Raw genomic sequence first — 24,594 nt, 5'->3', positions numbered from 1 at the left:
GCTCATAAATGGCAGAACCAAGATTTGAGCTCAGGCCTAGCAGACTGCCAGCCTAAAGATTCCAGTATCAGCATCCTTGGTTACTTATTTGGTCAGAAACCAGGGTGGGATCAAAGAAGGAATGGCCATACTGGGGGTGGCAGGTGGGAGGCTGGATTCGCAGCAGGAACCTGAGTGGCTGACAGGATGAATTTGAAACCTCTCTCTGCTGTTTGGTTCCCCTAGCAATAGGTACAGTCTTGAAACTGGAGGGGTCACTTATTTTTTAATTTGCTCTAGCATACAGAACTTCATGGAAACAAAGTAAGCAGAGGGAAGAGATCCTAAAATCCTTGTCAGAGCTTCATTTCAGAATGAGGAAAACACTCAGAAGGGACAGCACTTGCATTACATTCCTCAGGACACTACTATGGTTCTTTGTGCAGTGTTGGTTCAGAGTCAAGTCCTTCAAGTATCTCAAAGCCAGGTCTTCAATCGAGGTCAGACCCAGAGTGATCTGGAAGAAGCTTTAGAGCACTTACCCCACCTCCACTCCCATAAGAAATAGCCCTGCCGATCTCTGATCAGGTGGCTTAGTTCACATTTCAAGACTATAGGGACGGCTAAAATAGCAAATGTTGGGTTATGCACGTTTAACTACCACCACCTACCACCCACCCCCCAATCCCAAAAACCCACAATGATGTGGCATCCCATGCTGTTTAACTGCAGGCGATAGCATAACACACAGCAATTTCTAGAACCAGAATTTCTCTTTAAGAAACAGAGAATCCCTTTCACACCCTGCAGTGTTACTACCAATTTCTGTGTTTAACCAGTTGCTTGTAGTCTATTTCCAAATTATCCAGCCCTGACAGCACGTTATACCTGTAGCCATGGGCTTATGAGTTCTGCTAAGGGTAAGGGCCGCAGAACTGGGTATCTTAAAAACAAAACAAAAAACCATCCTTGCAAATAAAGATTTAAACTTAAGACAGACAGTCCAAACACATGTGTATTTGTATGTTTGAAAAACTGTTCTGGGCCATTTTCTTCAAACACTTCGCCTCTTTTCTGGGCCGTCCAAAAGTAATGAATGTTTCCCTTTAAGGTTAGACAACACCAAGAGGCACCTGGGTGACTCAGTTAAGCATTCAACTCTTGGTTTTGGCTCAGGTCACGACCTCAGAGCCCCACGTCAGACTCTGTGCTGACAATGTGGAGCCTGCTTGGGGTTCTCTTGCTTTTCCTCTCTCTGCCCCTCACTGGTTCACGCTCTCTCAAGATAAACAAACTTAAAAACAAACAAACAAACACAACAACGTTAGACCACACCAATATGTCCCAGGGCTTTTGCTTGGATTAAGGTCACCCAATGATAGCTTCAGTTAGAGCATTACTGCCCTGACCCCTTGCTTTTAGCTTTTTTGATAATATCAGTTATAAAAGAAAATCTGATGAAAACTATGAACCTTCTTTCTAGAAAAATCCCTATTTTAAAAGGTTCATGAACCTCAGTTCAGGAAATTTGGTTCTAAAAAGCCAGTGGCACTGCTACCAGCCCCACAAAAAAATGCAAGTGTAAATAAAAAAATACAATGAGGATCATGATGGACACCATGCAACCATGCTGGCTGACTGAACACCGTCTGCTGGCTCAGTCCAAAGAATGTGTGAATCTTGGTCTCGGGATGGTGAGTTGGGGCTCCATGTTGGTTGCAGAAATTACTTAAATACACTAATAAACTTAAAAAGATGAATGTTACTACTATTCTAAAAAAAAAAAAAGGCAGGACAAAGAACAGTTTTTACCCATTATGATTTATTCTCTACAATACTTCGTTAAAGAGTTCAATGATTTGCACTCAGAAGTTATATAGCCAAGAGGCAACCAAGTGTAATACAAAGAATTGGTCTGAAGTCTTTGCACTGAAGGCCATACAAAGTCTCTTGCTTCAGGGAAGTTAAGAATCAAAATAAACAAAACGAACACATAGCTCCCTAGGCTCCAGAATCTCGATAGAAAAGAGCATCAACAGTTAGTGAAAGTGTAGGTGTTAACACATCATGGAAAACAGGTCTTGTGCAAATATTAAAATTAACACCCAGGACTTCTGTATAGATGATTTTTATTATAAACAATAAAATATATGTAATGTCTCAACTACAAACCTTTCATGTTGAAAGGGTCTCTAACATGAGTTGCTTTAATATTATGAAGCAAAAAAGTTTAAGAACCTCACAGTGGAAACAATCCAACACTGACAAATCCTAGTGATCAAAGACATTCTCTTAGTTAACATAAAACAAGGACGACTCATAATTACAGAGAGAATGTCCTAGCTGTGGGTATTATGAGACAAGCCAACTTTCCAGACCAAAAGGCACTCACAGCTAGGGGTAAAACGAACTCTGAACCAAACCGGCCAAGGTGGGCTGGTTCCTTCACAGCGGTTACCTACTGTTCAGCTTGAGCAGCCCAAAGACAAAGTGAACAACACCAAGCAGAAAACATTCCCTTCTCTTTACACCTGCCACTCACACCATACGTACTGGCCACCCTCACCACCGCTTTGGTCAAGCGCGTGGAAGGTAGTTCAGTTCGAGTTCAGAGCCGTCATCTCCCCATGCAAAGCTGCCACATGGATGATCCAGACTTAGTATTTTTCCTGAGAGCCACCTGCCACACATCTTCATGAAGTGACTGTGACTGTACACTTCCAGACTGCTTCCTGACTAGGCCCCATTCAGGACAGACACTGACAGTGGCATTTCTTATGGGGCCAAATAGTTTTCCTTGGTCGACTCGTTGAGTCCCCCTGACAAGGCCAGAGGGACTCAAGCATCTCCACTGCTGGACTTGTATGGGAGCATGAGGGAATGTGCAGGGAGTAAGGCTTCTTCACTCCAAAACCACTGAGCCCACTTCAGTGTGGTGCTGGGCGTACCCAGCCCAATTCTTGTGCACTGATTTTTTTCCCCATTTCGTGGGTTTTTAAGTTTTCTATTCATTTTCATAAATGGCAGGTATCCTACCCCACCCTCAGTAAAACAAAATAAAAAACATACTATACACTGGGGAAGACAAATAGGGCAACATTTCCACAAGAAAAACAGGCTTGAAGAGCATGGCACTGTAGTAAATGCTTGCATGACCAGTCTCACTGAGCGTGCTCAGGGATGAAAGTTTAGCACCAATTTTTTTGCTTTTTTTAATCTTTAGAAATTCAACACAACTTTTAACATAGAACACTTGAACAGTAATGAGTGTAGCCCTATGTATCAATACTGTTGTACAAATTGGAGGTGGGTGGTTTAGTCCAGAGCTGACCACCCTGACATCAATCCATGGCACCTAAGAGTAACTATCGTCACGTTTGTTTGTAACAAAACATTTATTATTTTCAGCAGCAGGAAATCACGAAACAATCCCTTCATCTTCAAAAGCTTTTTTTCATTAACCTCGCAAGGGACAAGTGGCAGGATGCGAGAACGCAGCACAACAGTAAGGTGGGGTGGTGTGGCCTGACCTGGCCACCCCGCCGTCCGCCCGCTTCCCTTGCACGTTCTAGATCCTCGCGAACAGCAGAGGATGGTACCGAGCCAATCTGCTCACCCTCATCCATTTCTTCCAGGAAACAAGACAGCAATGCCTAGAATGGCATGTGTGTCATTTCTTGGATTATGTCCCTGCTCCCCCTCCCCCATTCCTGGCAGAAGAAAACTCAAAATTTCTTTTGATTTGGATATTTGCCCATTTTGGAAAGCCACACCATCACCACATAAACTTTAAAAATAAATTAAATCAAAACAATTGTGTTCACCGGATTGACACCCAACCCACTTCAAGAGTTCTCTGAGCATGTTGTTGAAAACCAGTGTATCACCCTCCGGGTCCTTTCTTCCAACTGGCCACCTCTTCCTGTGAATCCGTTCAGCAGTGCCTCTGTGACAATGTTTCCAAAGCATCTTCCAAGTCCCCAGCTTCAATGAACTCTGCCACCAAATGAGTGAAGAACAGGCAAGAGGGAGGAGAAACTTGCTGACAGCTATTTGGAATCAGCAACAATGGGGAAGGGATAAATATGCCACATGAAAGTTTGAATGACCTAGAATAAAATGAGCTATTTGGAACTTTACCATGGTGGGGCGAAGAGTCCCAGCATGTTAGGCAAGATAAAGATTCATCTTGTTAATTACACAGCTTTGTTCTAAAGTCCTGGAAAGGACTGAAACAGCAACAGTCTTCCCACTTCTACAGGCAAACTAGACAAGGAACTCCTCTGCTTAAAGGTCCCTCAGGATGTCTGCCTGAAAAGAAAACAGCGTGGAGACCCTGGATTCTTTCCTATGACAACGTGTCCTTCTCGAAGCCCGACCCAAGTGCTTGTTTGAACACCTATGCCTTCTGAGAACCTAGATCCAGCTATAGGCACTGCTACCAGTAGAGGAGTGAGGTAGCCGGGTGGTAAGGAAGAGGTCTCTCCTTTCTCACTGCATGCAGCGATGATTTCGGGACCTCCCACGGGCATCCCAGTCCAGTCCTCAGCAGGCTACACCACAGAGCTTTGTTCAATACCAGGAGACTCGATGCAGGAAGAGTGCCAGAAAATCCAACCGAGAGTGGGATGAGAATTAAAACCTTCGAGGCTAATTGAGCAATGAGATCTGCAACGCCATCCAAAGGGCTTCCGATCTTGATGTGGGTCTCTGTCCAAGAGCCTTAGAGGACTCATGGTGCCCACGCTCAACCCTAACATGGCGTCCACTTATGAAGCATGGAGGTTATGATCAACTCTTGGTACGCAATAAACTGGAAGTTTAAAAAAGGAATTTAAAACAACCTAAAAATGTTTCTTGTTGGTCTCCGTTGCCCAGACTGCCAGGGGAATACACCTACTTGATCTGGGGAGGCTGTAGGGGTGCGTGTGGGGTAAGCCTTCATGGACCACCAATTCCAGCTTCCACTGTGTGGCCAACACACAGGCGGCAAATCACCAGTGGCACCTGCATGCCAAGGGTCTTCTGAACCCACACAGTAATTCTCACTAGTCACGGAGGAGCCCCAATCCAACGGAACCCCATATTGAGGAAAGGCTGAGATAAGGCTTGGGCCCCTCAAGTTCTGTTTCATTCAGTATAACCCTGCCCCCCCCCTCAGTCAGCTGGAGGCAGACTTGGCAACGGAAGCTAGCATCATAAAATGGTGCAGTAATAGAAGTAACTGGACCAGGAAGAGGAGGCATCTGCTCCAATGATGTCATAGCCATTGGTGGCCACAGGGGGGTGGGACTGGTCATGCAGCCTTGTGTCAGGAGTAATGATTGTAGAGGGGCGGGGCATGAAGAGTGCCATTCTGGAAACAGTGTTGTCGAGAAGCAATATACTCTGCATAACTGATTGTCACCTTCTCACTTCGGTACCTGTATAAGGAAACAGGAAAGAGTATTAGGAACCTCAAACCCTTCATTTTGTAAAGTCACTCAGCAGAGAAAACCAAAAGCTTATTCCACATTTTGAAAGAATAAGATGGAAGACCAAGAGCAATCTTACTTACAGAAAATGAAAGACAGCACAAGAAAACAATGTTGTTATTACAAATGAACAAGATGAAAAAGCACAATCACAATTCACCCCTGAGAATGTATTTTCTGCACATCCCACCTTTAAACACTACATATGCTTATCGTCAGGCTGCTCTTAAGCAATCTGCTACTGGGGTCTGGATGAAGAATGTCAAGGTCAAATTACGCGGGTGGCAGATTGGAAGATGGCTATACCAATGCCCAGTGCAAACTGCATATCTACTGCATAAAATGTGATAAATTTGACAGAAATGCAACCTCAATTTGCAGAAAAGCAACAAACAAGTTACTGATAACTAAAAGGGGCACAGATACCTATTCTGGGTCAAATTCTGATGCAGCAGGTTAAAGGATCCTGGGGCTATATAGGACGGGTCTCAATTCCCAGATGAATATGCCATATCATATCACAGGGTCATCAGAACAGAGTTCATAGCACTTTGGCTTTGCTCTGGAAAGAGCCATGAGTCAGGATGCGAAGCATGGGGTGTTACAAACCTATGGAGCCTACTACAGACCACAGGAGCTGGGTGTGACAATCCTTACCCAGAGCCATCTCTTTCCCACTGTAATCACTCCTCCACTGCAAGGTGATTATTCCTGAATTTTGACAGGGAAATGGCTGTTCAAATAAATTATAATAATAATAATAATAATAATGCTTTGTATTTGAAGTTTTTCTTTTTTTTGGAATCCAAAGCATTTCAAAAACACTGGGTTATCTTCCAAATAGACCTGTGAGGTTAGTATATGATTTTCAGTATTTTACAGATGAAGGGGCCAACAGAGGCCCACAGAAGCCCACAGAAGCTAAACCTCTCAGTGTTTCCGATTTCAGTAGGGATGGCAAGAGAACCGACATCTACTGACCACCTACAATTATTGCCTGGCCCTGTGCTAGAAATTCTTCATACATTACCTTACCACATCTAATACAACCCCAAGGAATTATAATTCACTTCTTACATACAGCAAAGTCCCCCTCCCCCTCAAAGAGGCAGAGTAAGTGACCGGCTCAGGTCATGGCTAGGCAGCGGTGAGCTGGGGTTCAGACTCCAAGTCCATGTGCATTCTATCACATGAGGCAACCTCCCCCAACAGGTGCGGCCTTTCTCGGAACCCTCTGTAAAAAGCATTGACTATCCTGTTAACACACCATCTATATCCCCTGCCACCTGACTGCATGTGACTTCAACTGACCCTGGAACTCTACGCTGAGAGCCTTTGTTCCTGGCCTCAGTCTGCCCTCTTAGCCTCCCAACCACTGGGTCTGGCAAAGACACCCACCACCTGATCGTGGCCTAAACTCTGCTCCAGCTCTGCCATCACTTCAGCTGCAGAGATGCCCAAGACACTGGGGAGTCTTTGCTTCTGCTGCCACTACTTCCTCCCAGCTTAAACCTGACCCACACTTCTTTAGGGACATTAGCAGAGAAAATCTTTTCTAACCCTTTCCATCACAAGTATCCTCCATCCATCCCCAACTAAATTAAAGTGACAAAGAAAATGAAACAGTGGGTTTACCTGGTGAGTTTGATCGTTTTTCTGAATTCACTGGTAATTGGAGCCTTAAAGCCACCTTTCCTGAGCAATGAGTCTATTGTCTGGATCTGATCCCAGTCTGAGAAGAGAGGCACAATGAGGTCAGTGCTTGATGACACAAGAGTAGGGCATGTTCTAACACGGCAAGAGAAGAGAAGCCGCCAAGTCTGCTACGGTCAAAGGGAGCCCTGGATACTGGCCCCACATCCCTAGAGCCCCATCTGCCTCACTGACAGACAGTCCAAGTAGAACCTGAGATGTGAGATGATAAACCCAACACACACAACGGCTGTCCCTAGGCCCTCTGCTCTGTGTCTTTCCTGTCAGATGTGATCCCAGCATAATTACCTAGCAATAAACATAGTGTCAACTTAATACCTGCCTGCTGGACTAGTGCTGGTAACTAAGACTGTTCTGTGGGAGGAGAGAATTCAAATTCTCTTGCCTATACTCCTTTGTGTGGCCCTTCCTTTATTTTGATCATTTCTAGAAGTCCTGTTTTCTAGTACAGAGAACTGATAGCAGGAGGGAAGCTATTCCTTCATGAAGGACAGGAAAATTTTTCACACATATATTATGTTGTTTCTGTACATTTTTAATAGATAAAGTCAAATGTATCAAAATTGGAAACCAAAGAGAAACCCCTAAAATTACCCCCAATTTTTAAATTATGTCAACCAATTTTCAAACGGCACAAGTAATTTCATTATTCACCTATACTGTCACCACATCTCACTGTTAGGAAGTATTTATGGTGTGCTTCCTTATACAGAAATGTTAGACTTATGACCTTAAGGTAGCTAAAAGGCTTCCTTTTTATGCTACATCCACAATGCTTTTGAAAAAGTTTAAACACAACCATGATATAAACCAATAAGGCAATCACTCTCCACATAATTAGTTCATCGATACACTGAAATGGCTATTTTTCTCTATTCCAGGTTCACATCCAACAAATACTGTTGTGTTTTACATATTATTTTCAAAAACAGACAAGAAAGAAGAAAGGGACAAAGAGAAGAGAGAAAGAAAAGTAAATTATGTTTAATACGTTTTTTAAAGTCTATTTATTTTGAGAGTAGGGGGAGGGGCAGAGAGGCAGACAGAATCTCAAGCAGGCTCCCTGCTATCAGCACAGAGCCTGATACGGGGCTCGATCTCGCAAACCATGAGATCATGACCTGAGCGGAAATCAAGAGTTGGACATTTAACCAACTGAGCGACCCAGATGTCCCAAAAGAAAAATGAATTATGTATCACAGAACACAGAGGCAACATTGAAAGGTATTCTAAATATTCTTTTAAAGAGAAAACCTATCTAACCCACCTCCTACCTTTATTGTCTCATTATAAGAACTTACTAAGTTCTTAAAGAGAGAGAGAGCAAGCGAGTGGAAGAGGGAAGATTATGTTTTCCCTTTATCCAGGTATAACATTGTTCAATAATTAATGACCAAAAGTTCAAAACCCAGTGATACAGGCAACTTCACTTTACAATGAGCTCCATAAAATCATCCAGTTGATTACTGGAATTCTGCTACAAATACTACTCGCTTTTGGGGCCAAAAAACAAAATTTTTCACCAAGAAGTGAAACTAGGGGGTGAGTAAGGGAAGTCTTAACCTCTCTTCTTTCTCAGCTCCTACATCTTTTTAAAAAATTATTTCTTATGAATTTTTAAAAATCCAACGCATGGCTCCAACTCACTAACTGTGAAACCGTGACCTGGGCTGAGACCAAGAGTCATGCTTAACCAACTGTGCCACAAAGGAAACCCTCAGCTCCTGCATCTTTTTGGGAGTTTATTTCTCATTCCCTAAGACTTGGTAGATGGTAAGAGGAAGAAAGGCACTCATTTGTAGTTGCAGTTGGGCTGAAAGACAACACTCCACTTTCCTGCCTTTACATGGTAATTGTGTGAATAGTATCCTTCACTGAAATTCCATTTGTCCAACTCACCTTGTTCCTTAGCAACCTCAGGTAAGTATGTGGCTGTACGTTTGACGCCTTTTTCATTGATGAATTCAATTCGAATCCCATGGACCCCTACCTACAGAAAAAATAACCAATAAATGGCATTTACTTATTCTAATGGAACTGCAGTCATCCACACTTAATTGACATTGTCCCCTGACCAGCTCAATCCAGGTCTGAGAAAAGGAGAACCTGCTACTCTTCATGATTAACTCTTTCCTCAGGTATTGAAGCCGAAGTAACTTCAGCTTGAGGGAAGCTGTGAGTCTACCTGTAGCCACCTCTCCCGAGTATGAGGGTTGCAGAAATACATTCTTTCAATAGCTCATCCAATAATCTTAAATATTCCACTTTTAATCTATTCCATTAAACATACCACAGGGTTTTGATTTAGGCTCATGACTCCTCACATATGGCTCCAAACAACAACTTTTTTTACTCAAGGGCTGGCCAAGAGGGATCTGAAATGCTCTCTTTTATCCCCAGTATCAGTTTCTATTAGGAGTGGGAGAAGGATAGGGAAAAGAATGGACTGGGAAGACACAAGAAAAGAAAGACTTCACATTTCTTCCCTAATCCTAAGATCACAGCACCTTTCCTATCCCTTATATGGCCCCCAATTGCTTCTAAACTCAGCTTTTACATTCTTATACCCTCTCTCAATGAAGGAGATACATTACCATGTACTAACCCGAACCCAAATGCAACGAGAGATGCAGAGTTCCAAATGCGGCTGTTCTCACCTCCCAGTCCAGGTAATCACTGGCATCCTCAAAGTTAGTAAGGAGGGAGACAGAGCAGAAAAGTTTGGGCAGCTCCTCTCGGGTCAGGGGGGGGAATCGGCTGTCCTTAAGTGCACTGGAGGGGACAGAAAACAGAAGTGAGGCTGCTCTGGAGTTAGGAGCCAACATTATATGCCCAAATACTTATGAACCCTGAGCTATGCAGAGAATACTGATTACCCATCTGTACTAACGTGCTAAAAATAACATGATGCTATTAACTGTCTACACTTGAACTGATTAGTGACTCACCAGATTAAGGCCCCACAATTCCTGATTACCAAAAGAACACTCAAACTTTTACCACTTAGAAGAAATAAAGTCAGGTAGTTCTTTTCAATTCTAGCCAATTTATCTGCACAGCTTACGTCTGGTGTCATTACCTGGTTAACGTGTATTCCCTGAGTCCTGAATGAAGATTCATGGCTGAGAAGGTCCCAATGCAGCCACGAAGCCGCTTGTCCCGCCCTGTCTTCCATGTCACAAAGAGCGGACTAAAAAAGCAAAACAAAAAACATTCTCCAGCCCCAAATCAATTATGGATAAGAACAAAGCTTTGCTTTTGCCCTGTTCATTTTGGTTATTCCCCAAAAGGACTGTTTCGTGAACTGCAGCTACCTGAAGGACTCTGGCTTCCTGGGAACCATGCAGATGGAGACGGGAGGACACTACAGCACGGCAGCCTGAAGGGAGGCGCTCTCTGCCCTTCCTGTGCTCCTTGCCTATGGTTCAGTTCACTTTGACACGTTTGGGGTATTTTCCTTTTCCTCTGCCCAGGACTCAATTTCTTCTAATTTTCCATATCTTTCTCCTCTTAATTATTCTTAGAAGTGTCCATGTTTCCCAGTTACATCCTTCATGAAGACACAACCTGCGTATGTCCTCTCCATTCCCCACAACCCCACACTGTTCTCCTAATTATTTCTGCCCCTGGTCCTGCTCATAAATGTTTGGAAAAGAAAAACTATGTATCCTTAAGAAAGCTTGTTATTAGTGGAAGTTGCCACTTTCTGCTTTTAGGCCAAGTCCTGCTTTATCAGGCTACACTAGATTGACGGGAACAGATATTTTACCAACAGGTTACAGGGCTGTCTCTTCTTCCTGAGATTCTTCTCTATGTCTATGCCCTTAGTTCTTAGATTGAGCAAAATACTTCTAAAAGCAACTTAAATTTTTAAAGCTGTCTACTCTGATCACCGTTATGAAGCAGATCTGCCACCTATCTTTTTCCTCCAGTAAACACCTGAACAGCAGCAGCCGAAGTTCCTGTCCCAAAACCTATTCAAAACCCCTCAAAAATTCCACTGTCTGCAGGAAGGAAAGATCAGCCCCTGAATACAACAGCCCATACCTTACAGCGCTGCAGCCACTACCCACTCTTCCAAATCTATGTCTGTCTCCTGCTAGGGACACATTTGATCCCACTAGGATCAAAGCTCAGAATCTCCACATGTTCAGTCAGGAATTTTCTGACCATGGTATCCCATGGCAATACTTCCCTAAAAAGTTAGAACATTTTCCTCTATACTTGCTCTCCTCTGACACAATCACACAGGTATAACCTCCCCTCTCTTTCTGCCCAGTGTGCCATACACACTATTTAGCTTTGTGTGTGTCATCTGCCAACTCAGTAAGTCTCCCAAGAGGGAGGATTTTTTCTTTATACCTCTCCACTCCCTGCCTAGCGGGGCTATGCATTGCCCCAATATGGCATTAACAGTTGAGGAATGAATGATCTTAGGTCAATGAATGCTCCAAAAGCATCTCTTCAGTGCTTTTAAAGCCACCTCAGAGGGGCGCCTGGGTGGCTCAGTTGGCTGAGCATCTGACTTTGGCTCAGCTCATGATCTCACGGTTTGTGGGTTCAAGCCCCACGTGGGGCTCTGTGCTGACAGCTCAGAGCCTGGAGCCTGTTTCAGATTCTGTGTCTCCCTCTCTCTCTGCCCCTCCCCTGCTCATGCTCTGTCTCTCAAAAATAAATAAACATTAAGGCAAAAAAAAAAAAAAAAAGGAAAAAAACTAAAGCCACCTCAGACCTGCTTCCAATTCTGAGAAGGAAGAAAACACCAGCATGAAATTTCTTCACATCGTACATATTCCCTTTTATTTTTATTTATTTTGAGAGAGAGAGAAGGAGTATGTGTAGGCACTAACAGGGGAGGGGTAGAGGGAGAGAGAATCCCAAGCAGGCTCCACACTGTCAAACCCAGAGCCCGATGTGGGGCTCAAACTCATGAACCATGGTATTGTGACCTGAGCTAAAATCCAGAGTCAGAACGCTTAACCAACCAAACCACCCAGGCGCTCCTGCATATTCTTCATTTAAGTCATTGACACCTTGAGACAGGTTGGGACAAATAACAGAGTCTTGAACTGAAAACAGTAAAGCAGATTCTGACACTCTTGGCGGGGTACCAGCAGCCATGTGGGATTACCAACAAAGTGAGGGGACCTTCCTTAAGAGCATCACAGCTCCTAGTCTCCAGCCTGGCCCTCAGACACATCCAATTCACCTGAACTTCAACATCCAGGTCCACAATGATGTGATGGTGTGGCTTCCTACCCACTGCAATATGAACCAACAAACCAACAGAAGAACCAAGAACGAAATCCTCCTGATTTCTAGAACATGACCTTAAAAACAAGCCTATACCTCCTCCAAGCATAATGTAGACCTCTTCCACTCCTGAATCCAGATACCGTTTTAGCTATGCCTGGACATTTCTCATCGTCCTAATCCTGTTACCCTCTGCCCAAATGATGCCAAAGCTTTGTATAAGTACAGGATCTCAAGAGAACAACCCAAGAAAGACGTCGTCACGCCTTTCTCACTGTCCCCTGTACCTGATTTACTCACTAGGGGTCATTGGTGAATCTAGGAAGTCGTGGCTGTGGGAAGCCATAGAGGTGACAGTAGAGGACATCAAAGCAGTAGCAGCACATCTCTGCAGTCACCACCAGGTTCTTGGTGGTGTTGGCAGTTCCATTTGGCCGGGGGAGAGGGCTCAGCGCTCCCGATGCGGGATTCATTCGTGTAATAGGAGAATTTCCAGGTCCTAGAGTTAAGTCCGACACATTTTCCCGACCACTGCTGCCATCCACATGCTGGTGGTTTTGAAGAGGTCCTGAACTAGAGCCGGGGACAGTTGTGGACTGGTTCCCGTGACTGTGCGTTCCACTTCCAGATAACTTGGGCTTCTTGACCCCACAACAGCCTGCTGCCAACTTGGGCTCAAGTGGAGGAACACAACGTCTTTTTCCCATCCTGATTCAGTGCTCGAGGTCTGGAATGCTGCAGAACCCTAACAAGAGAAAGGTTAAGCATTAATTCAAAAGATTAGTTAAAGGAGAAAATAACCAAAAGACAGGGTCTACATGGAGAGGGTAAGAGTCATCAAATCCTCTTTCTCATCCAGGTCACCAGGTCACAAAAGGCTTCAGACCAACACAACTGGAAGACCCTGATCTCCAGGCCAGGGACTCCTAACCTTTTCCTAAAGAAGAACTATTTTTCACTTTCCATAAAGCTTATGATCATCACAGAGGCAGGCAACTACAGCCCCTCTTGCCCAGGACTCCCAGGGGCAGAAGGATGGGATGGCAGCCATCATGAAGATGGATGAGGACATTTCAAGACTGCAAGACAGCACTGGACCTGTCAGATTCTTCATCATTGTCTTCTCTACCTTTTTAGAACCTCCAAATTAGACCGCCCTATTTTTAAAGAGCCCCAGAAGGACTTTCATGCTTTTTCCTCATTGACCACATCCTTTCAGCATTTTACTCATCACTAACCTAAATCTATCTGTGTGATTTTGGCCCTAGACCTTAGTGAATATGAAAAGCTGCCATTCTGAGAAGAGCACGCCTTCCAACACAAGGCTCCCAACCCTCTGTCATTACAGCTCTAGCTCTCCAATGCTTTGCTCATTTTCTTTGGTTGTCTGAACTCACTCCAATTTCTACACATCTCTCTATCCTTTCAAAACTCCAATTCAAAAAAAGCTACAACTTAGTAGGAACCTTTATTCACAGAAATGACCTAAGCTTCAGAGGCCTTTTGTGAGGTAGCCATTTCCTCCCTGTCACAGCGAGGCAGATGCAGGCAAAGCCACTCAGCCTAACAACATGTGGCAGTGGACAAGCGAGAAAATCAGAACATCCCATCTGATGATGTGAACAGAAGGAAGTAAGGGTTTTTTACTAAGTTTTTTTTCTTAAACAGCCAGAGGCAAAAATGCATAGTTATAACACGACCAAGATCCTTTCTCTGACTCAACAGAATCAGGAAAACAGATCCTAATTCTTCTTTTTAAAAAATGTTTATTTACCTATTTATTTTGTGTGAGAGTACTCATGTATGCAGAGGAGGGGCAGAGAGAGAGAGAGAGAGAGAGAGAGAGAGAGAGAGAGAGAGAGAATCCTAAACAGGCTCCACACTGACAGTACAAAGCCTGACATGGGGCTTGATCCCACAAACTGTGAGATCATGACTTGAGCCAAAATCAAGAGTTGTACGCTTAACCAACTGAGTGACCCAGGTGCCCTAATCCTAGTTATTTCAATAGTGATGATATCAAAGTTTGTAAAATTCTGCTGCCTTGAGAAAAGCATACTTAAATTTTCCTGTGATTTGGATATATGCCTTTTTAGGCAATGCTCTATATAATACGGTATTTTGGTTGTAAATTCTACAACCTTTTAAATCAAATTAGATATTTACATGCCCATTTGCAATGCCATTATTTTTACACAAACAAGTCGTCACTTTAGGCTGAGACACAAAAATTTCACAAGTATTATTTATGTTCTTGATATATGCTAATCCATAGCAAAATACAGATTTTTGTATTTAGGGCAATTCTTAGTGTGATGAAAGTTGTCTGTAACTGAGGATAATAGCTTGTACACTTCAATGTCTCACTTGAAAACAGCTTCTTTTTGAGAAAGCCTTAGGTACTTGATACAATAAAAGCCCCAATGACAAGTTTTTTTCTGAACGTGGATGTCACTGTCTTGTTTAGACTGTTACAAGAGGGAGGGGTGCCTGGGTGGCTCAGTCAGTTGAGCGTCTAACCCTCAATTTCAGCTCAGGTCATGATGCCAGGGTCGTGGGTTCAAGCCCTACGTGAGGGTCTGTACTGAGTGTGGAGGCTGCTTGGGATTCTGTCTGTCTCTCCCACTGCCCCTCTCCCCAACTTATGCATGCACACTCTCTAATTAAAAACAAAAAACAAAAAACAGGGGCACCTGCGTGGCTCAGTCAGTTAAGCATCTGACTTTTGATTTCGGCTCAGGTCATGATCTCATGGTTCATGAGTTCAAGCCTCATGTCAGGCTCTGCCCTAAGAGGGAGCCTGCTTGGGATTCTCCTTCTCTCTATGACCCTCCCCTGATCCTGGTCCCTGTCTCAAAATAAATAAACATTAAAAAAATTTAAAAACAAAAAGAGAACATTTTTCTTAAAAATAGTGCCTCCAGAGCCAAATGGCCTGGGTTCAAATTCAGATTCCTCCAGGATCAACGTCCCCATGACTCAGTTTCTTCAGTATGGGAACAACAATAATACTTGCCTCATGGGGTTTTACGAGAATTAAATGAGCTTAATACGAATAAAGTACTTGAAACAGTGCCTGCCATGTACTAGGTGATAATACATTTAGCTGCTCTTATCACTTTGGGTTTTTGTTCAACTGCCCCATTAGGATGGAAATTCCCAGAGGGCCAGGACTGCTAGGCACTCAGCACTTAGAGGAGTGCTTACTCTGAACAGGTGCTCTTTAAACAGGATTTCATTAAATACTCAAAACCTCAAATCCTCAGCAAGGTAGGCAACGTAACCATCATTTTACAGATGAGGAACCTCAGGCTTAATAAGCAAGATAACCTGCCCAAAGCCAGATAGCATGCTGCTAAGTGGCAGAGTTAGGATTTGGACCACAGTCTATCTGTCAGACTCCAAGGTCTGGGTCCTTCCACCAGCCACAAAGAAGAATGACGCCTGCCAATAATATCCACTGGATTCAGTCATTTCTTAAGGGTATGATTAAAAAAAACAAGTTACATTCAAGGGTATACTAAAAACAAACCTAATACTTCACAGAATCTTGCCAACAAAAATGGAACAGGAGAGGCACCGGACTGGCTCGGTTGGAAGTGCATGTGACTCGATCTCAGGGCTATGGGTCCAAGCCCCACATTGGGAACAGAAATTACTAAAAATAAATAAATAAAACTCAATGAAACAAAAATAAAAATGGGAGCAGGAAAAAAACCGACCTAAGCCGAAAGCCAAGATCTCAAGCCATGACCCTGAAAATTACCAGTGCCCCTGTCACTGTCATTTGATTCCACAGTGGATATCACTGGCCTCTTGCCTTTCTATCTTGTGTATCACTGTGGGCTGGGGGCTAAGACACATGTTGAACGAAGCAGCAGAACTACCTCTAAAGAGCTGGAGCTCTAACAGGGTGTCCAGAAAGCCCCAGAGTTCAAAGCAGCAAAGAGAAGGGATGAAACACAAAAGTCAAAAAAAGGTACGTTTCCTCATTCTTACTGCACCAAAGCACACCTGAAGAAAGTGAAATGTCATGACATGGTGGCAACTCAGGTGTTCCTTAGCAGGTGTCATCTGCTACCTGACTGGTGAAACACCCCACAATGGAGCGACAGAAAGGATTTTCAAACCAGGCCAAGGCAGGCAGGTGAACTCAAGCCTAGGAAGATTCTGCCTCTGTGCCACCATGTACAAGCACTGCTCTGTCATGAAGCACGATCACAACCGATACCAAGTGATTACATTCAACAACTCCCCACACCTAAACTACGATTTGAAATCAATAGAACCAACCCAAATCTTGTGGCTCCTTAGGCCCAAGCATTTCTCTGGAGGCCACTAAGGAAACAATTCAATCGATATTCTCAATTAGTGACCAAAGGCGGAGTTAGATTTTTTGCATCAAAAATACATGAGAAGGTATTTCTTCAAAAATTTGTTCTATAAACTTCAATCTATAAAAAAATTCAAACATAAAGTAGGATAGTGTAATGAACCAAATAACCAGCTTTAGTAATTTTTAACATATGGCTAATCTTATTTCATCTATAGTCTACCTACTCACTCTATCTCCCCTCCTACTGAATCATTACAAAGACATGTTTTTAAGGGGGCCAATATTTTACATATTCTGTCAGCATAAGGCAAATAACAAGTGAATTACAGGTAAAGAATGTAAAGTAAACCAAAGTGCTGGGAGTGAATACATATTTACAACATCAACCCTATTTATCAATTTCATCAAAACTTTTTCTTTTTTTTTTTTTTTTTACATTTATTCATTTTTGAGAGACAGAGAGAGACAGCGCACAAGTGGGGTAGGGGCAGAGAGAGGGAGACACAGAATCTGAAGCAGTCTCCAGGCTCTGAGCCATCAGCAAAGAGCCCAACGCGGGGCTTGAACTCACAAACCGCAAGATCACGACCTGAGCCGAAGTTGGATGCCCAACAGACTGACCCATCCAGCATCCAGGCACCCCTCATCAAAACTTTTTCTATGAGACTTTTTTTTTTTTAAGATTTAATTTTGTGAGAGAGAGAGATAGCACACAAGCGGCGGAGGGCAGAGAGACAGAGACACACAATCTGAAGCAGGCTCCAGGTTGAGCTGCCAGCACAGAGCCTGACGCAGGGCTCAAACCCACAAACCGTGAGATCATGACCTGAACCGAAGTCTGACGACCAACCAATTGAGCCACCCAGGCGCCCCTCTTTGAGATGCTTTTAATCCTACTCCAATAAAGTGGGCCATCTCACCACAACTAAGCAGTCTCAGACTCCACTCCCAGGACTGTCCTCCAATGACCAAAGAGTCACTCATTTCCCCAATAGTTTGGCTTTGTAGAGTACAGCCTAAGAGATCTCAGAACAGCATTTCAATACAACAGACTAACCAGCTAAAACCAAATACCCCTAATGGCATACTCTATCTTTTCTAAAACCGCGTGTGCATTTGTTCTTAACCTTTCCCAAATCTCATGAAAACTACCAATGATGGTACTTTGAGCAGAAACATTCCTGAATGGATACTATGAAGTTGGTTCATTTGAAATAACTGGAATTGAGTGTAAAAAGTTGCTCTGGGCTGGGTGGCTTACAATGCTCCCAAAATCCAGTCAGCACTGGGCTCATCAACCACCTTTGTATACACATACATCACAGAGACGGTTCCACGCCTTCAGCTGGTTACTCTTTCAAAGCTAAACTGAAGGGCCAGCCACTTAATTGAAAAAAATTTTTTTTATTTTGAGAGAGGACAGTGTTAGCAGGGGAGGGCAGAGAGAGAGGGAGACAGAGAACCTCAAGCAGGCTCCATGAGGCCAGCGAGAACTCATGAAACTGTAAGATCACGACCTGAGCTGTAATCAAGAGTTGGATGCTCAACCCACTGAGCCACCCAGGTGCCCCTGAAGGGCCACTTAAAAAGCCAGCAGCGCCAATCTCATTTTCCTACTGCCTGTCCATTTTATAACAGTCAACGAGAATGAACAAGTTAAAACTGGATTTCCACCAGATGGAGACAATAACTATACTTCCACAAAAAGCTGGAAACGTGAACAAGAATCATGGTTTTACCTCTTCTTTCAAGATCTCCTAACCTAACAAGCATCAAATACACTGAAGTATGTTCGTTGCTGAAAAAGTCACCACGCCCTCCCTGACACACAACCCTCAAAGGATCTGCTGTCATTAGGTTCCACAATTAAAGCTGGATGGTAGCTCTTCCTCCCTCTGGGGAAGCGGAGCAGTGCTTTCCTGCTTTGGGCTGGGGAGCTTACGCTTCTGTCCCAGCCAGCACTGAGCTCATCATCGCCTTCCATCTCAGAGGCTGCGGCATTTGTGTTTTCTTTCACGGCACCTAACACAGTCCCTGCATATAGTATACACACCAACAGTCTTACCTACAAATCTGGTAATTTCACTGAAGTTCATCTTTTCTTTTTAAGCAGGCTTCACGCCCAGTGCGGAGCCCAATACAGGGCTCGCAACCCCGAGATCAAGACCTGAGCTGATATCAAGAGTCAAATGCTCAACTGAATGAGCCACCCAAAGTTTGTCTTTTTTATAAAAAGAATGCTTATGGCACAAACTAATCTTTAGATCCTTGGTTCCACTGTGAGATGTTGACTGTGGAGTGCGTCAGAAGCTGAAGGCAGCTGAATTACAAATCTTATCAACAATGTCAACTCTATTCAGCCCAAACCAAGGAATGGTTTAATTCACAGCTAAATGGATAGCCAATGTGTCCAATTCATTCCACAAATTAGATCAAATATCTCTTAAATTAACTTCTTGGTTTGATTTATGCTTGTAGCGGTTTTCTTTGCTAAAACACAACAGTCACTGGTTAGTCCTGGACTTAGCCTTGGGAGATATTTAGTTTTAAGATGATTCAAGGCTTTCCTTTAACAGGCCATACCTAGCTTCTGAACTGCACCTGAGAAATTTTTTTTTTTGTTTTTAAATGACGGGGTGCTTTAAGAGCTACCCACTGGAACATTATTTGCTTGAGAAACAATTTATCATTTCAGGAGTAAATACAAATGATGTCTCATAAATTGCTGATGTCTATTTATTTATATATTTTTGCATTTTACTTATTTTAGACAAAGCACAAGCAGGGGGAGAAGGGCAGAGGATGCACTGATTGATTGAGACAGAGAAAGAGAGAAAGAATCATCTCAAGCAGGCTCCCCACTCAGCACAGAGCCCAAAGTGGGGCTGGATCCCACAACCCTGGGATCAAGACCAAAGCCAAAATCAAGAGTTGGATGCTCAACTGACTGAGCCACCCAGATGCCCCAAACTTCTGATGTTTATAAAGGTGTAGAGACCACTATGGAGAGGAAGATGTGAAGATACCCTGACTGATCTGGCTGGCGGACAGGATAGCCCTCCCCCCTTCCAAGGCTCCTTAAGTTCACTGACATCTTCACAGAGCAGCTCCAAACATCAGAGGGCAGAGCCTAGGCTTTGGGATTACAGTCTAGGTTCAAATTCTAACTCAGACTTGTCACGTACTGGCTATGCAAACTCAGGGAGGTTGTCACAGGTCTGTGGACTTAGGTTCCTGATACCACAGAAGGTTATTTGTGACCATTCAATAACTAACACGTGAAAAAGCATCTAACATTCTTTGGCACATTAACTATTATTTATTCAAGTGTCTGCTATGATTAATACTACCACTACCTAATGTAAGTAGGGTATGTTATAAAAATAACATAGCTTAGAATTCTTACAATTTCTAGGAAAATAAATGCCCTCATAATAAAATTCTATTAAGAACTATCTTGTAGTCAAAAAAGATCTTATTATTAACATGAAATTATTACTTTAATGACCTTGATGCTCTTCCTCTTTGGAGAGCAATGGCTTCCAATAAATCATCCACTGTTCTGTTCACAGTGAGGTGCCAAAAAATATAAAGTATGAATACTGGGCTGTTTGAGAGTTGTACATAGTTCTATTCCACGAGAGTTCTCTTTTAAGCTTACAGATATACACTGCAAGGAGATGAAACTTGCTAAATATGCTATTATTGTAAAAGTCTTGATATATATTGAGTACTAATGGAAATACTGCATCAAAGTAGTTAGATTTTGAGCAAAAACCAAGTTAAAATATCTAAAAAAGCCTGGGGAAAAAAAATCTGGATTCACCTTTTGAAGACAAGCCTCAAAACAGCTTACTGGGGAGCATGACCTTATAACAAAGAAAGCAGATCTGGGAGATAGGAAAGAGGCAAAGAAAAAAGGAGTGCCTTCTTTTTGTTGTTGTTATTATGTAGTGTCCCAATATCTGTTCAAATAAAGCTTTATACAGAAAGGAATGGGTTGTTGTTTCCTTTGTGACACAGAGAGTTGAACTGAAATTCAATTTAATAATTATGTGGTATGAGTAGGGAAATGGCACCTGAACTGTAATTCTGGCCTACTTATGTAACTATTCCAAGAAACAATCAGATGAAAAACCCACAAACATTCTGGTAATCATTTCAAATAATCACTTCTATATTTTTGAAACCTCAACATACACGCGTACACATATCCAAACACTTGCTGTGTGAAAATTTTCCATGCAAAATACAGATCTACCCATAAAATTTAAATTTAAAATTTTTAAATTTACAGATTTACAAAAATGCACAGGGCTATAGATTTTCATTTCAACGTAGCTTAAAAAAAACCCACAGGGGTCAAAAGTTTTGTTTTTAGTTCCCCTTCCTTTACTATGTGATCTGTGGCAAAGTGCCACATCTTTCTGGGCCTTGGTTCTTTCATTTATAAAATGAAAATATTTGTCCTTTGCCTCCTTTACGGAGGGATTACGAGGCTCCAATAAGATGTGAAAAACTGTGAAAAACGCTATCTTACAAGTGTATGCATACCACAATTAATACACTCAAGGGGACACAGTAGTAATAAAATTTTTTCCAGAAAACAGTATCACCATAGCAGATTTAGGGCAAAATGTTCCAAAACTCTCTGAAGATTGTAACTGTATAGAAGAGACCCAATAATTGACCTTGATCAGGAACTGCATTAACCTCTGAGTGTTGATCTTTGGTTGTTTTAAAAAAATGAGTAATTTGGGAAGGGGTGGGAGCTAGATAAGTGTACTACTACTATACCACCATCTAGGTCACTCTAATGGGATTATGGAAAACAAGTTCATCTTTACACATTTATTTTAAGAGGACAAGTGGAAGGAACTCCATCAACATTAGGACCCCCTCAAGGAAGCAGAAAAATAGAAGTGAAAAAGTCTACATCCTAATGTCCTAGCACAGGGCTAAAACCAATTAACAGCAACAAATTCTAAATATTCTAAGTATGTCCAAGGTAATACTCACTGAAAGCAGACAGTTTCTATTGCCAGGGGTACAGCTATAACAGAGGAGGGGAGCTATTTTGTCTCTGAAATGAATTTTCTTCCTTCCGATTCCATTCCTTCTTCCTGTACCTAAGACAGAAATTCAGGGGTAGTGAATGAACAAAATCAAGTCAGTCCAGAGGTGAGATAAGGCTTGTGAAAAATTACAACTCCTAGAGCAATTTCTAGAAAACAAAAACAAAAAAAGAAAACAACAGCTAGGGAACAGGCTCTCCCTACTTCAAAACATTTCAAAATCTAAATATAAGGCAGCAATGGCAGTCCCATGCACTGAATCACCTCATCCTTGGCGTCATCACCAAGAAGGGAGGACAGTGGGATCAAAGGTTTTATTGAACCTGAACATGAGACACACATTAAAACTTCCTCCACCACTTATTTAGATCAAAACTTGCTCTCAGGCCAAGATATACCATTTCAAGGCTCTCCACTGGTTTCAGAATACAAGCATAGTCCCAAATTCTCTGCAAAGATGGTGTTGAAGAATTACTGGACAGCATGCCACGGTCCTGAGGACAGGCCATCTTGTCATCCCAGGTGGAGATGATAATTGTTGGTAAGAGTCATCCATCCTTACTATTAGTCTTGCACAAATTTCTTCACAATCCTTTAACAACTCTCCCCACCCCCCCACCCCCCCAGTACAAAATTAAGCTATTCCCAAAGATGTAAACAGGAGACTCCAAGCCCCACCCACACTATCCAAGGAGAGGGCAGTGAAAGAGGATAGGCCCAGAGGGATAAGGGTAAGGGAGTGTGGCAAAGTGAGGAGTTCAGATCAGGACAGGGGAAGGAGGAGGACAAGGAATGAAGGGCAAAACCCACAGCTTGGGAAGGAGAGAGAAGCTTAAAACCCAAAGAGTGTAAGGTGGAGGGATAATGGAAATGGGGGCTACGGGTGGATAAGGAAGCAGGGAGTGAGGGTGGGGCTGGGAAAAAAGAGAAGAGGGAGAAGAGGAACAGGAGAGAGCGTGCGCGTGAAAAGAGTTAGGCAAGAAAAGGACGAGAAAGAGTGGGGAAAGGAGAGGCCGGAGCGGGGAGGGGCACAGCAGGCAGAGAGAAAGGTGAAAGGTAAGAAAAAAAGGGGGTGGGGAGGGAGAGTACGGGGCGCTGGGGGTTGTTGGGGAGATGCCGGGGCGACGGGTAGGACAGCGAGGGCCGAGCCGCGGGGGTGGAATCCAGACGCCGGGCGGGGGAGGGGGCGGCGGGACAGTGGGTGGGGGCCGCCAGGCGGCGCCGGAGACCACCAAACTTTACACAGACCCGAGACTGTTTCCTGGAGGGAGTGCAGAAAGGAGCTGGAGTCTCGCCTCGCCTCGCCTCACCTCGCGGCCCAGGGCAGGGGCGGCCGCCCACCCCTCACCAGCATTGCCTCCCGACCCCCCGGCCCCCGGCCCGGACACGACGCCCGCAGGCCCCGCCTGCCCGCCCACTTACCCCGCCGCCAGGGAGCCCCTCCCCCACGCTGCCCCGGGACCCTGGCCCCTGACCCCGGGGACCCCGTCCCGGGCCCCTCCACTCGCCTCCGGGTAAGGAGGCCCGGCGGGCAGGGCGGCTGAGGCCCGAGGGAGGCCGGGCCCAGCGGGGAAGGAGGAGGAGGAGGGTGCGGCGCAGCCCGAGTTTCCCACCTTTTCTCCTGGCCCAGACGCAGCCGGGGTGGACGGGACCTCTCGCGCTCTACCTTCTCCTCCTGCTTCATGGAGCCATGCGCCTGGGTGGGGGCTCCCGAGAGAAGCGGGCCCGCGGGCGGGCCGGACGCGCGGCGCGGACGGGGCGGGGCGAAGAAGGCCGGCGGGCGGGCGGAGGAGGAAGCGGCGGGGCGGCGGTGGCGGCAGGGAAGAACTGCTAGAGGTATTCCCCGGGCAGCTGGAGGACTGAGTCGAGCCGGGACCCGAGTCCTCCAGTATCCCAGCAGCCACCGGAGGCAGTGAGGTAATGGAGGAAGAATGTAGGGAGTCCTCCAGTGGACCACACGCCCTCTAGCGAGCCGCGAAAACCATAGAGATCAGGGAGCCGCCAGAGCACCGCCCCGCTACTGTCACGTGGCCCGGGTCTGCGCATTTTATTGGCTGGCGCCTACTCTACGGGGTTGAATTTACAGGGCTGCTTTCCATTCGTGGGGCCGAGTCCCAGGGAGTTGGCAATAAAAAGAGGACGCGGAGCGGATCCAAAGGCGCCGGCCGGCCTCGTAACCGGGCGTCACGCTCTGCCCGCTCGGAGACCCGCACAGTCGGCCGGCGCAGTGCACGCCGGGCCGCCCGGGCCTCTGAGAGCGGACGCGGAGTGCGCCGGCAGATTTCGTGCGGGCCCGGGCGGGCAGCATTGTCCGCGCAGAGGCCTTCCTGGGGTGCCCGGCCCTCGCCCGAGTTAGAGGCGGACAGACACCCAGCTTCCCACAGCCTTTCTTCCCAAGCGCCCAAGCCGATTCGGCCACACACAGCCTTCGAAAGCAACCAAGAAGGGGCAGCTCAGGGCAGCGTAAATCAAGACTACCCCCTGACCAAGGCCAGGGCCGCGGGAGATGTTCCAGGTTCGGTGCCAGCCTCCTCATGCACGGAGAAGGGCAAACGACACCCAGCGTTTGGTGTCAGGAGTCCGTCTCTCTGTCTTGAATCCCTGAATTCCCAGGCTGGAGATGACTTCAGTGCAATTGCCCACAGGACAGGATTATTCCGTAGGCACAGTAAAAGCATATTCCTCAGCACTTATCAGGGCAAGGGGCTCAAAAAGACCAATAGAAAACATTTTTAGAAAATATTAAAAGTAAGTGATTTTAGTT

The 24,594-nt window shown here is 44.6% G+C and overlaps 1 protein-coding gene across 2 annotated transcripts; it reads right to left on the bottom strand.

Moving 5' to 3' along the window:
• Positions 1–1,782: 1,782 nt before the first annotated feature.
• On the bottom strand, positions 1,783–23,847 carry AMMECR1L (AMMECR1 like). 2 transcript variants are annotated; one of them, XM_043576443.1, is made up of 8 exons: positions 23,444–23,847; positions 21,775–21,884; positions 12,720–13,164; positions 10,246–10,356; positions 9,824–9,938; positions 9,066–9,156; positions 7,089–7,185; positions 1,783–5,402 (listed from the first exon to the last, which is right to left on the bottom strand). In XM_043576443.1, exons 3-8 carry the CDS (start codon positions 13,124–13,126, stop codon positions 5,291–5,293), a joined length of 933 nt encoding a protein of 310 aa, XP_043432378.1. In that variant the 5' UTR covers positions 13,127–13,164; positions 21,775–21,884; positions 23,444–23,847; the 3' UTR covers positions 1,783–5,290. The 2 variants fall into 2 exon arrangements, with proteins under 2 accessions (XP_043432378.1, XP_043432380.1); XM_043576445.1 differs by lacking the exon at positions 23,444–23,847 and adding an exon at positions 22,229–22,367.
• Positions 23,848–24,594: the final 747 nt, after the last annotated feature.

The sequence above is a fragment of the Prionailurus bengalensis genome, chromosome C1, assembly GCF_016509475.1.
Source record: "Prionailurus bengalensis isolate Pbe53 chromosome C1, Fcat_Pben_1.1_paternal_pri, whole genome shotgun sequence".
NCBI lineage: Eukaryota > Metazoa > Chordata > Mammalia > Carnivora > Felidae > Prionailurus > Prionailurus bengalensis.
This window is presented reverse-complemented; position numbering and strand designations above follow the sequence as displayed.